The following is a 14,855-nucleotide window of genomic DNA, read 5'->3' as shown; positions in this document are numbered from 1 at the left end:
CAATTCAAAGTACTGCATCGTTTTTTTAATGAGCACTGATAAACTTAATAAAATGAAAGAAGGAATATCTGCTATGTGATGGAGGCAGTGTGGACAAATATGTAGTTTATCAAATTCAACTTTCAGCAAGACAATAACCTTAAACACAAGGCCAAATATACACTGGAGTTGCTTATCAAATGACGTTGAATGTTTCTGAGTGGCCTAGTTACAGTTTTGACTTAAATCAGCTCGAAAATCAAACCAACTTCACAGAGCTTAAAGAATTTAAAAACGAATAATGTGCAAATATTAAAAAGGCACTCGTCATATAATTAATAAAAATGTCTTCATGGCATGTTCAGTGGAAACAAAGATTAAAAACTCTGATGTGTTTTGGCTGCATGTTCTTCATCAGGGAGTACAAAGATATGATAATGGGTTGGCAACCCCCCCCCCCCCTTGGGTTGTGCCGTGGTGGAGATCTTTGTGGGCTATACTCAGCCTTGTCTCAGGATGGTAAGTTGCTGGTTGAAGATATCCCTCTAGTGGTGTGGTGGCTGTGCTTTGGCAAAGTGGGTGGGGTTATATCCTTCCTGTATGGCCCTGTCCGGGGGTGTTCTCAGATGGGGCCACAGTGTTCCTGACCCCTCCTGTCTCAGCCTCCAGTATTTATGCTGCAGTAGTTTATGTGTCGGGGAGCTAGGGTCAGTTTGTTATATCTGGAGTACTTCTCCTGTCCTATTCGGTGTCCTGTGTGAATTTAAGTGTGCTCTCTCTAATTCTCTCTTTCTCTCTTTCTCTCTCTCTCTCTCTCGGAGGACCTGAGCCCTAGGACCATGCCTCAGGACTACCTGACATGATGACTCCTTGCTGTCCCCAGTCCACCTGGCCGTGCTGCTGCTCCAGTTTAAACTGTTCTGCCTAATTATTATTGGACCATGCTGGTCATTTATGAACATTTGAACATCTTGGCCATGTTCTGTTATAATCTCCACCCGGCACAGCCAGAAGAGGACTGGCCATCCCACATAGCCTGGTTCCTCTCTAGGTTTCTTCCTAGGTTTTGGCCTTTCTAGGGAGTTTTTCCTAGCCACCGTGCTTCTACACCTGCATTGCTTGCTGTTTGGGGTTTTAGGCTGGGTTTCTGTACAGCACTTTGAGATATCAGCTGATGTACGAAGGGCTATATAAATACATTTGACTTGCTTTGATTTTGATTTGATAATACAATATCCTATTTTGAACAGCTTTTTCCAATCAACCCTGATAAGCAATTCTATACACATTAAAAAGTGAAATACTGTAGATATGTTATCAAAATGCAAAAAGCATAAGAACCCTTAGAAAAGTAGTTCTAACCTTGAATATGACTGGGCCAAGTGCTACAAATAGGAGAGCCATCTATTTTATAGTACACTAGATCAGAGCCGACATGGACCACAACAGTCTAAACATAGCTGAGGGCAATAGAGCAAAATGTCCACTAGATGAGAGCAAATTGACCTCTCAAGACTCTATAGGACAGGTGAGAAATCCATATCTTCATTTAAAACAGGGTCCTTAGTGGCATGTAGTTTGTAAATCCAAATACTTTCCCTTTGGTTTAGCTGTTTAAGATGGTCCCCTTTTCTAATTGAGGCCAGAACATGATCAATACCCATGTAGCTTGTAGGGAGGCAGGGTTGCCATGGTGTTAAGCGGTCTTGAAGGGGTCTCTTTGTCCATCCAATGTAGAACACCTTGCACTGTGGACATTCCAATCTGTAGATGACATGAGCAGTGGCGACGCGTCATTCAGGGCAGAGCCCCACCTGTTTTGAGCCCCACATTTTTAGCACAAAAATAAATATATAAATATATTTACATATATATTTATCTTTTTAAAAATCTTTTAATAAGTGTCACATATCATTTTTCAAATAATGTAAAAAATATATAACTCATTGAGTTAATAAAGCCTCATACAAACATGGTCTCTTTTTTGTTTTCTTGAGTAAGGCAGCTCCAAAATGCAGGTGTTTCAGCCTAGCTCAGTGCTTTCTGTGGTGGTGGGGCAAGCCAGGAGAAAATAAGAACATTGCACCGTGATTGGCTCAGTTTTCTGTCACTCATGGGGACACTACGTCACAGGCCAAGTCTAAGTCCTTAGTAAGTGTAGACATCGAACATTTAAGCCCTTTGAGTCCTACCATAGAGTTACATTAGAAGAGCCCTTCCAAGAAGGCTCAAGGTCATTGGCCACAGATAAAATGACGTCAAATCATGTTATATATACAGTAACTTTGTTGGACTGATCATGTAAACATCATACTTTCAGAATCTTAGCTAGCAGTCAACATCATGAATTAAGCCGTCAATCTACTGGCAAATCCTTTTTAATCCTTTTCATATGAAGAGAAATAATGAAGATAAATTATAGATAAAACGTATCGGTGCTCATCAACTATTGGACATAAACATTACACAACAAGGAATGTTTGTTTTCTGTCATTTTGAACCCTCCAAAAAGTTCAGATGCTTTTGTCTAATGACCTCAAATACTCAAGTCAAGACGAATAAATGTCCCACACCATTGGTTGTGTGTAAATTAATCAATATACCTTACCCCCAAATGAACCGAAAAGATAAGCACAGACTAAAAACAGGAAATTGTAAGTTACTAACATTTTCATTCATGTTGTATTGAAAGATACAGATGGCCTTGGGAATGGCTTAATTTTAACACCACTTCTGCAGATTTTGGAGTGAACTGTCTTGATCTGCTGTGGTATGCTGACTAACTTGTGAGACTGGATCATGTACCTACTTGATTAACAAAACTTTTGGTTAGAAAACAAAAATGTTGTCCTCAATAGACATCAGAAAGAAAGTGTGGAAGGACCTACCTTAAAAAAGGCCTAATAGTCAATACTTTTATTTAAAATGTATGAAATTATTCTGCATTTGCATCCAATGTATAGGCCACATGGTGTGGATGTTGGCAACAATCTGTCAGAGAATACTTCAGTCATTCTTGCTACCTAAATCTATCATCAAAAAGTCTACCTGCTTATAGGAAAAGAATAAACATAGAATGAGGAATTCCTTCATTTCTTTATTAAAAACACAACAGAAACATCTTTATCCTTAAACATATTACATTGATACGAATTCACAATTAGAGTCAACTAAATAAAAATGACATTTCACAAAATGAACAAATGAACATTTGATTTTATGTTACAGTACTTCTACATAAAACAAAATGAATGACAGAATCAGTCAACATATTTCCTGCCTTTTCAATTGAGGTTTTCTTCATGTGGAAATGTGCAATGATTTAGGGATTTGAAACAAAATAAATCATCACCGATTGATGTACTTTATAATTGGTTACTTTGTAAATTAATTTAATCACTTTACAACATGGCATTGAGTACACCACATCAGTCACTGGCTTTATCAATAAGTGCATTGAGGACGTCATCCCCACAGTGACTGTACGTACATACCCCAACCAGAAGTCATGGATTACAGGCAACATTTGCACTGAGCTAAAGGGTAGAACTGCCTCTTTCAAGGAGCGGGACTCTAACCCGGAAGCTTATAAGAAATCCCGCTATGCCCTCTGACGAACCATAAAACAGGCAAAGCATCAATACAGGACTAAGATCGAATCGTACAACACCGGCTCTGATGCTCGTTGGATGTGGCAGGGCTTGCAAACTATTACAGACTACAAAGGGAAGCACAGCCGAGAGCTGCCCAGTGACATGAGCCTACCAGAGGAGCTAAATAACATCTATGCTTGCTTCGAGGCAAGTAACAGTGAAACATGCATGAGAGCATCAGCTGTTCCGGATGACTGTGTGATCACTCTCTCCGCAGCCAATGTGAGTAAGACCTTAAAGGCCAGGCACCACAGACTAATAGGGATTCTTTATTCCTTTACTCTCATCAGACTGAAACTTTACCAGTTGAAAGTATACATAAATACAAGATATTATTGTATTACAAATTGTATTTATTTTAAAATAAAAATATGCAAATTAGGCAAACTGTCCTTAAATGTGCACTGATTTGCATATTATGAGAATCTGTTTTTCAACACATTGCTTTTTACAGATCAGTTCATCAAAATATTGTCATTTCATGGAATTATTTAAAGAACACTTCACATGTATGACGGATGCATATTTTGCATATATTTACACATAAAATCACTTAAAATCAAAACGACACAAGATATTTAAAAAAAGCCTCTGTAAAAGAACCTGTGTGTGGAATAATGGGAATGTACATCCTTTGAAGACTGAAAAGGATGTACAAAAGGAACACCTATGTGAGAATGCTATTCATTGACTACAGCTCAGTGTTCAACAACATAGTGCCCTCAAAGCTCATCACTAAGCTAAGAACCTTGGGACTAAACACCTCCCTCTGCAACTGGATCCTAGACTTCCTGACGGGCTGCCCCCAGGTGTTAAGGGTAGGTAACAACACATCCGCCACAATGATTCTCAACACAGGGGCCCCTCAGAGGTGCGTGGTCAGTCCCCTCCTGTACTCCCTGTTCACTCATGACTGCATGGCCAGGCACGACTCCAACACCATCATTAATAATAATATCATTAGTAATCCTTCTCACCCCCCCTCCCCCCCTTAAAATATTTAGATGCACTATTGTAAAGTGGCTGTTCCACTGGATGTCATAAGGTGAATGCACCAATTTGTAAGTCGCTCTGGATAAGAGCGTCTGCTAAATGACTTAAATGTAAATGTAATTAAGTTTGCTGATGACACAACAGTGCCTGATCACCGACAACGATGAGACAGCCTATAGGGAGGAGGTCAGAGACCTGACTGTATGGTGCAAGGACAACAACCTCTCCCCCAATGTGATCAAGACAAAGGAGATGATTGTGGACTACAGGAAAAGGAAGACTGAGCACACCCCCATTCTCATCGATGGGGCTGTAGTGGAGCAGGTTGAGAGTTTCAAGTTCCTTGGTGTCCACATCACCAACAAACTAAAATGGTCCAAGCACACCAAGACAGTCGTGAAGAAGGCATGACAAAACCTATTGCCCCTCAGGAGACTGAAAGATTTGGCATGGGTCCTCAGATCCTCAAAAGGTTTTACAGCTGCACCATCGAGAGCATCCTGATGGGTTGCATCACTGCCTGGTATGGAAACTTCTCTGCCTCCGACCACAAGGCGCTACAGAGGGTAATGCGTACGGCCTAGAACATCACCTGGCCAAGCCTCCTGCTCGCCAGGACCTCTATACCAGGTGGTGTCAGAGGAAGGCCCTAAAAATTGTCAAAGACTCCAGCCACCCTAGTCATAGACTGTTCTCTCTGCTACAGAACGGCAAGTGGTACCTGAGCACCAAGTCTAGGTCCAAGAGGCTTCTAAATAGCTTCTACAAGCCATAAGCCATAAGCCATAAGACTCCTGACTCCTGAACAGCTAATCAAATGACTACCTAGACTATTTGCATTTCCCCTCCCCCATGCTGCTGCTACTCTCCGTTATTATCTATGCATAGCCACTTTAATAACTCTACCTACATAATGTAGTTACATAATGTACATGTACCTCGACACCGGTGACCCCCGCACATTGACATATTGACTCTGTGCCGGTATCCCTTGTATATAGCCCTGCTATTGTTATTAACTGCTGCTCTTTAATTATTTGTTATTATTATTTCTTACTTATTTAGGGATTTTCTTAAAACCGCATTGTCGGTTAAGGGCATTGTTGTTGTATTCGGCGAATGTGACAATTAACATTTGGTCTGAACTACTGTACAGGTCCCATCAGCATGGAGCTGAATGAAATAAAACAAAGGTAAACATGAATATCTGTTCATTTACACTTGACCAAAATAGGTTATTCTCTCTTGTAAACGTTATTTCTACAGTTTTAACCCATTTGTTCTACCTTTAATATTGAATTAATTCCATAAAAACAGGTACAGTGGAAATGCCTTGTAAATCTCAAGACAACAGTTTTAGGGGCAGTCTTCAATGTTTTCATAAGCACTATTAGTTTTCCCGTTGTGAGAGCTTTGGTTAGAACTGATTGCCCATACATGTGAATTAGCTGCTACAGCCCTTAATGCATGCATATTGTTCATGTTGAAATCACCTGTGGTTTGGGTGACCCACATGTGACCACTTTGAGACAAGGTGTTAGACCTACCATCATCAGTTTTATCACTGACTTTGCCTCCGCAGATTCCAAAGAAGGTCAGAAACACTGGGATAAACACCACACCATGGACCGCCCCAAACAAAATGACCAAGAACATGATCTTAAAGAAGGTTCTGAAGATGTAGCTCTCAGCAGCAGACAGCACCACCACTCCTAAAATAGTAGACACAGCTCCCTGTATGATGGGATACCCCAAGTGATAGACAGCATCTACAGCCTTCTTATTAGCAGTGACCTCTTTGCTAGCGACAAAAGCATAGGAAATGTGAGCAGAAAAATCCACTGAGAAACCAATGCAGATGACAAGATTGATCATGGATACAGAGTCTAGATTGACATCCCATAATGCCATGAAACCAGCAACACCCACTATGACAGAGGCAATAGCAAAGGTCACCCACAGAGAACATATGGGGTTGGGGATCAACATGAGGGAGATCACCAGCATGGCAAGAGTGGCGACTACAATGTTTTGGATGGTATTACTAACAATGACTGCATACTGGTCAAAGTATATGAAAGCTGGGTGGTAAACAACCAACTTTTCTGAACAACCATTAGCCGTCTCTCGAAGCTTATTCAACATGTTCTTTTCATCAACAGCTGTACTGACGTTGATTGTCTGAATAAACATTCGCGAGGCAATTATGACTTTGTTTGAAATATTCACATCTTGTCTGAAGTCTGATCGTTGTAAAAATGCAGGTAAACTATCCATGAAAATGGTTTTGTTATTTGGATTTATAACTTTCACATATTCATTAAGCCAAGAAAGAGTCATATCTTTAGCAACCAATGATCGACCATCCAACGTTAGACTCTCAAAACGTTCAAGACAAGTATGAAGACACTTTCGAGCAGTTTGATCCCAATATTGAAACTTACTGTCAGTCACAACAACCATAACATTTGGACCATACTCTGAAAAGTATTGGTCCTCATTATCGTAATAGCTACCCACATATGAGCTATCAGCTGCTAGGTTTTTAAGGTCTATGCCTTCTTGTATTTGGAAGCAACCATAGATACTTGAGCCCAAATATCCAGCATAGAGCAGGATCACAAACACCTTGGTCCAAGTATTTGTTAGAAATGGCCCATAGTACATCTTAAAGAAGTTGTTAATGGGCATTGGCTCCTCTTTTCCCGTTTCATGATCATAAGCTCCTCCTACACAGCAGGAATTGTACTTTTTAGAGTTCTCCTCTGGTTCTGGAACCTTCATGCATGTCAGCCAGTGTCTGTTACCCTTTTCACGACTCCCATTCAATGCCAGAAATGCACCAAAGAAGGTAATATTGTACAAGTAACAGAACAGGACAGCTGTGCCAGTATACATACAAAAGGATTGTACAGAACGAAAGGGAGTTAACAGACCAATATAGAAGGCCAGGGCATCAGTTAGTGTTGTGATGGTGATAGAGACAGCTGCCTCTTTGTATGTAGCTGCCATACGGTCCTCTACGTTGTCGTGAACTTGAGTCTGCTGCCAGCAGGAAATCATGATGAACATGTCGTCAACACCAATTCCTGTGGAGAAAGTGGTAAATAGGGAGGTGCTGGAACAGAAAGTGAGGTACCGGAATGCATAAGTAGTTATTTATTGTAAAATAAAACATTGCATGCATATCATTGCATTTTCGTAAAGAGCAGTAGAGTAGAGGCGCTTACAGAAATTGCACATGTGGGCAACTTTTTTAGCGTATAAAGTCCGGGAAAAGAATTAGCCTTTAATAAACGGATTTCATCCAATTCTAAATAATTTAACATGACTGGAGACTTTAGCAGAATATTTGTAATGCCAAACAAAGGATGGAAATGACAGGCTACTTTGATACTGGCAAACTGAGATCAATAAAAAAACACCCTCATCTTGAATAATATAGTCCTGAAAAAGCTTTCCAGTTTCACTGACTCACTCACACAATGATGTGCAGCTCACTCACCAGCGATGGCCGATGCGCTCATACCAAAAACCTATCCCACTGGGCACACACTGGTTGAATCAACGTCGTTTCAACGCAATTCGTCAACGTATTGTGACATGGAATCAACGTGTAAAAATATGTGGGATTTGAAAAAAGTAATCAACCAGTACTATTTCATCTCATTTCAACCAGCGTTGTAAACATTGAAATTAGGGTAAAACTTCAAATTCAATACATTGATTTAACCTGACTATCAGGTTGTTACATCAATTCAGTTGCAACATAATCATCAGAAGAACTATCTACATTACCATTCAAAAGTCACTTAGAAATGTCCTTGTTTTTTAAAGAAAAGCACAAAAAAAACGGTCCATTAAAATAACATCAAATTGATCAGAAATACAGTGTAGACATTGTCAATTTTGTAAATGACTATTGTAGCTGGAAACGATAGATTTTTAATGGAATATTTTTTGGAATATGGAATATAATGGAATATATTTTTAATGGAATATCTACATAGGCATACAGACGCCCATTATCAGCAACCATCACTCCCGTGTTCCAATGGCACATTGTGTTAGATAATCCAAGTGAATAATTTTAAAAGGCTAACTGATCTTTAGAAAATACTTTTGCAATCATGTTAGCACAGCTGAAAACTGTTGTGTTGATTAAAGAAGCAAAACTGGCCTTCTTTAGACTAGTTGAGTATTTGGAGCATCAGAAAAAATGAAAAGATGCTAGAGGAGTGCTTGACACCATCTGTCAAGCATGGTGGAGGCAATGTGATGGTCGTGGGGTGCTTTGGTGGTGGTAAAAGTGGGAGATTTGTACAGGGTAAAAGGGATCTTGAAGAAGGAAGGCTATCACTCCATTTTGCAACGCCCTCCCATATCCTGTGGACAGCGCTTAATTGGAGCCAATTTCCTCCTACAACAGGACAATGACCCAAGCACAGCTCCAAACTATGCTTGAACTATTTAGGGAAGAAGCAGTCAGCTGGTATTCTGTCTACAATGGAGTGGCCAGCACAGTCACCGGATCTCAACCCTATTGAGCTGATGTGGGAACAGCTTGACCTTATGGTACGTAAGAAGTGCCCATCAAGCCAATCCAACTTGTGGGAGGTGCTTCAGGAAGCATGGGGTGAAATCTCTTCAGATTACCTCAACAAATTGACAACTAGAATGCCAAAGGTCGGCAGGCTGTAATTGCTGCAAATGGACGATTCTTTTAGGAAAGCAAAGTTTGAAGGACACAATTATTATTTAAATAAAAAATCAGAAATTTACCATGTGAATTTGTTAATAAATGGAATGCATGTGATGTAGTCTACTCTATTCCCCCGAAGAAGGCCAAGCCGGTTGAGGTGCCACTGGGGGAGCAGCTGAGGCAAGCACAGAAGCATGAGCTGACGGAGTTGTTCGGCCCGGAACCAGGATGTGTTCTCCAGTGAATCGGGACACACCGATCTGGCACAGCATCATCACCAAACCCGGGAAAAGGGTGAAGTTGAGACCCTACCGCATACCAGAAGCAAGGAGAAAGGCCGTCAGGACCGATGTAAAAATGATGTTGGAAGCTGAAATCATCAAAGAGTCGAATAGTGAGTGGCGCCGCCCCATAGCGTTCGTGCCGAAACCAGACAGCACCATTCACTTGTGTAATGATTTTAGAAAGTGAAATGAAATCTCAAAGTTCGACGCCTACCCCATGCCCCGAATTGATGAACTAATAGAACGGATAGGGACCTCCCGGTTTATCAGCACGCTCGACCTGACGAAGGGTTATTGACAGGGGCCCTTAACTCCCGAGGCTAGGGACAAAACTGCTTTTGTCACCCCTGACGGGCTGTTACACTACAGGAAGCTGACCTTGGGGTTGCATGGGGCCCCGGCCACCTTCCAGAGGTTGATGGACTGGGTTCTCCGTCCCCATCGCGAGTACGCGGCGGCCTGCCTCGATGATATTGTAATCCATGGGAGCGAGCGGGAGACCCATCTAAACCAGGTGAACACGGTATTGCAAGGTGTTACGGGGGGCAGGGCTAACTGCCAACCCAAGGAAATGGCGGCTTAGCCTACGGGAGGCTGAGTACCTGGGGTACACGATCGGGAGGGGATGTGTAAAACCCCAGGTAAAGAAAGTGGAGGTGATTCGGGACTGGCCCCGCCACCTCACCAAGAAGCAGATCCGCACGTTTGTGGGGTTGACTAGTTACTACTGGAGATGTATCCCCCACTTGACTCTCTAGCCAGCCCTCTGACAGATCTGACCAGGAGACGTCTGCTCACCCAGGTGACATGGACCGAGGATACGGAGAAAGCCTTCCAGGACCTAAAGGGAGCCCTGTGTTCTGGACCCGTGCTGGTGACCCCGGACTTCTCCAAACCACTGGTGGTACAGACCGATGCGTCCGAAACAGGGGTGGGTGCCGTCCTATCACAGCTACAAGAAGACGAGGAACACCCAGTCATATACATTAGCCGGAAGCTGTTGCTACGGGAACAAATATATTCCACTGTGGAGAAAGAATGTCTAGCAATCAAGTGGGCACTGGAGATGTTGAAATATTACTTACTGGGATGGCATCCCACTTATGTTGAAATTGAGTTTAAAATGATGCAAACTTAAAAAATCGTTTTCATCCTATATTAAATAGTCAAAGTCTAAACATTCCTTGCACTTTCTTCAATTTGCTGTCTTAAAATTCTAGGGATCTTACCGATCTAGAGAACCTATAGAACATAAAATATATACATTTGAAAGAAGATTGATTGCGTATGTCTTCACACCCCCAGAGTTAACACTCGGTGGAAGCACGAATGGCAGCCATTACAACTGTGAATCATTTTCCATACAACTCTACCAAACTTGCACAACTCTTAGGGAAACAAATACTCATTGTTTTTGTCATAATTGATCAAGCTGGGTTTGGATGGGTTTTCGTAGGCTACATTGACATCTGATTTGCTCAAAGTACACCATCATTAAAATAGTAAAGCTTCATTGGATATTTGGAAGTTTAGAAGTAGTTACTATTAGCCCTATAAATAAGATCCCAAATTCAAGATATTAATAACAATACACTTTTACCTTTGAATATTTCATATGTTATTAATAATATACAGTACACTATCCAAACAGAAGATACATCTCTTTTAAATGTTGATATTTGGTTGTGTTCACAATTCAATATCCAGTTTTTCAGAATAATGATTGATATGTTGGATTCACGTCTCCGTCTCAACCCAAAATGTGATTTTATCTAGTCCTATTCTTCAACTTAGATTACTAGTTGGGTTGGAGATGTGAATATGTATGTTCTTATAATATGTATATAATTCAATGTGAAATCAACCAGCCATCCTTCATATACAAGACAATATCCAAAGATAAAAATCTTGTCAGCTCAGGGATTCAAACCTTTTGGTTCATGGCCCAACGCTCTAACCGCTAGGTTACCTGCCGCACTTAAATGTACCAGTAGGAGTCAATGTTCAGGCAGAAATCATTGGATTGTGGCTTCACGTTTCATTTCAATATACCTCGTTGTTTAGGTTGACAGCATGACATTGAAACAATGATGTTTATTCAAATAAAATGTCAAATCTATAAATTCTACATAATTTCAACCATTGAATATAGAATGAAAAAGATTTTTGTGGAATTTTCAATGTTTACAACACTGGTTGAAATTAGATGAAAACAGTACTGGTTGATTACTTTTTTCAAATCCAATGTTTTTTCCATGTTGATTCCACGTCACAATATGTAGACAAATTCTGTTAAAACAATGTTGATTCAACCAGTGTGTGCCCAATGGGGATCCTCATCTTGTTTAGCTTTGTACCTAGGCTACTGTTTGCTCAATAGGCCTATTTGGAAGGTGCTAAAATATTTTAGTAGCCTACAGACAGATTAATGTCTTCTCTTTTCAGCAGGAGCAATTTTCTTTCCAACCTGTGTTTTCCTGCAATTGTATTTGAAATATTGCGAAAGGCCTGTTTAGGCTGTATGCTGTTCACTGACAGATTTGCCGTGCGTTCCTGAATGTAGGCTATGCCTTGTGATTGGCCTACACACAATTCACAGCTAAGCTATTTTTAAAAAGAAGCTATTGCTCCTCTATGGCTAAATTATAGTCCGGTTAGTAGTATTCTGTAGTTTTACTCTATAGTATTACTAATATTACCACTATTGTTACTATTATTAGTATTACTATTAATACTACCGGTATTGTAGTATTAGTAGTATTATAATTTATTACATTTCTTCCTGAACAGACATTAGTAATTCTATAACTTTGTCAAATGTATTTCAATTTATCAGGGGTGCATTTCCAGCACACTTCCTGCGGCTATGATTCTATAAGGAAATGAATGATGAAGTGCTACACTGAGTGCTACACTGAGAGATACATGTTGCAGACTCATGTCTATCAGAGCAGAGAGAGGGAGAGCGATCATAGAAAGTTAATCTCATTCTAGTTCTGTGAGTGACACAGGCACGCTTCTCTCTCTCAACACAGCAAGGAGTATGCGTTGGTCTCAATTTAACATAGGCTAGTTACAATGTTGCGCAAACCATAAGCCCGGGCCGATGTTATGATAGATGATTTGTGCCACAGATGGTTTGTTTACGTTTCTACCATTGTGGCTATATGGAGTAGGCTTACAGCTCTGTCTAGTGGCCACGTCATTGACAACTGTAGCATTCTAGCGAAACCTAACCGTTTTCCTAACCTTAACCTCATTCTCCTAACCTGCTACGTTAATTCACCCAACTTGCTGTGTTAGTTCTCCTAACCTACCATGTTAATTCACCTAACCTGCCATGTTAATTATCCTTACCTGCTACATTAGTTTTCCTAACCTGTTACGTAAACAAACCATCTGTGGTGACAAATCCTTAGTATCACCACACCGGCTCAAATTAAGAACTGGGTTTATTGTATAACAATGAGAGTTTGTAAGCTTACCCAGAATCAGGAATGGGGCTGTTGCCACAGTCATAGCGAAGGGCATCCCACAGTACAGCAACAACCCAAAACTGGACAGCACTGCCATACCAGCTGAGAGGACACCAAAGGTTGCCACCCACACCTTGTTCCTCACACAGTCCAACCTAGGGAAGAAAAACACAACATTCGTCCCTGTAGGTAAATGCCGATAAGTAGGCCTAGTGCTCTCTGATATGCCTTAAAAGCAGTAATGCAGTCACATTGTGGATTAGCCTGATTTGGGACCCAAATCTAGCTTCAGATAGACCCAATGAACACTGTTATTATGATTTTCAATTGAGGTGTCCTATGTTGACTGATCATTTTGAATGGTATTGAAATGTAAAAGTTACAAAACATACCTCAAACAAGATATGATAGAAAAATTGATGGCCAGGGCATATGTCAATGAGAAGAGAGGAATGATTGAGTCAGAGCTCTTCTCAAACTCTTCATCCCTTGATATGGATGTAAAGTAAGATATTGTCATCTGCAAAGACAAATACACAAATATCAGATATCCAGTTAACATATCAGTAAAACAACTCAAGATATTCAAATAATCAAATCACCATGGAGCTTAATGTGGAGTGTGATCAATTCTGCAGGTCACTTGGTGAAAAGACACCCATCATACACAAGTTGACCATTTAAAAAATTTGTTTCATCTCTAAAACAGAGTACTCACGCCTTCTTCTTTTTTCATCTTGGAAGCAGCCTCTATAAACTTATTTAGCCACATGGAATTTATAGTTTGGTTGTCTTCTTTTAAGAAGTAAAATAGTCTAATTGCCTCTGCGCTTTCAATTTGAGTTAATCCACTTTTCAGTTTCACGCCACCAATTTCAGATGCAATGAAAATTGTGCCATTATATGGGTAGTTAATCGTTGCTGTGTTGACATCGCTAGGAGTTTTTACAATATCAAAGATTGCATTTGACACACACCCACCACCTTTCTCAACACATAGATCTTTAAAAGCGAATGCACCAATTCTCATGTTTGTTACATTTCTGTCCATTTCAAATATGTTTTTTAAAGCAGTAAATGTGAGGATATTTTGTCCAGGCGTCACAATTATGAGAGATGCAAAGGTCCCTTCAGTATAGAGTCGCAAACGAGAGAAGTTACTATCACTCTGTGGAAAGTACTGTTTGACTACTTGTCGTTCATGTTTGGCAGGTCCATCCATAGGAGTAAACATCTCTTCAATGCCATTTGCTTCTCTGTCCTCAAGGAAGTAAAATCCTCCGCCAAGACCCGCAGAAATGAACATGGGAAGAATCAAAAACCACCAGGGGTGTCTACCAACAAAGCCCCCAAGTATTTCAAATCCCCTAGCTATAGGCTTTTCAACGCAGTCCGTTTTGCACCTAGCCATTTTATATTCTCTTTTTCAAGTCGTACCATGAGAAAAAAAAACTTGGCTTGAAATATATCTGCATCTCTGTTGACATCACAGCCATAAACTATACTTCATCTGAACATAGCAACATGATAACTTTCCTCTGAAGAGCTCTAATCAGCAATAGATCTGGCAGCACTGGATGTGAGCTTTTAACAACCACGATGACTGCGTCAGGGCAATACATATGGTTACATATTAACAAATAAGGTGGTTACCTATCCAGTTTACTTATTGTAGCTATGGAAGGTACTTCTCTGGGTTTCCTTATAATAGTCCATCCATTAGTCAAGCGATTAGAGCTTTGGGCTGGTAACCGAAAGGTTACTTAAA

At 40.5% G+C, this 14,855-nt stretch overlaps 1 protein-coding gene across 1 annotated transcript; it reads right to left on the bottom strand.

Moving 5' to 3' along the window:
• Window positions 1-5,078: 5,078 nt before the first annotated feature.
• Window positions 5,079-14,658, bottom strand: LOC124039688 (patched domain-containing protein 3-like). Its single transcript, XM_046355917.1, has 4 exons — window positions 13,806-14,658; window positions 13,480-13,607; window positions 13,097-13,242; window positions 5,079-7,714 (listed from the first exon to the last, which is right to left on the bottom strand). The coding sequence occupies exons 1-4, from the start codon at window positions 14,496-14,498 to the stop codon at window positions 5,982-5,984; spliced, it is 2,700 nt and encodes an 899-aa protein (XP_046211873.1). The 5' UTR covers window positions 14,499-14,658; the 3' UTR covers window positions 5,079-5,981.
• Window positions 14,659-14,855: the final 197 nt, after the last annotated feature.

This window comes from Oncorhynchus gorbuscha, linkage group LG07 (assembly GCF_021184085.1).
Source record: "Oncorhynchus gorbuscha isolate QuinsamMale2020 ecotype Even-year linkage group LG07, OgorEven_v1.0, whole genome shotgun sequence".
Classification (NCBI taxonomy): domain Eukaryota; kingdom Metazoa; phylum Chordata; class Actinopteri; order Salmoniformes; family Salmonidae; genus Oncorhynchus; species Oncorhynchus gorbuscha.
This window is presented reverse-complemented; position numbering and strand designations above follow the sequence as displayed.

Bases quoted from the DNA above. Each gene is read 5' to 3' on its own strand.
- LOC124039688 (XM_046355917.1), bottom strand. From the start codon at position 14,498: ATGGCTAGGTGCAAAACGGACTGCGTTGAAAAGCCTATAGCTAGGGGA. The intron at 13,608-13,805 runs GTGAGTACTCTG...TTGTCTTTGCAG, and splicing joins AGATGAAAAAAGAAGAAGGC to ATGACAATATCTTACTTTAC. The intron at 13,243-13,479 runs GTATGTTTTGTA...TTTCTTCCCTAG, and splicing joins TCTATCATATCTTGTTTGAG to GTTGGACTGTGTGAGGAACA.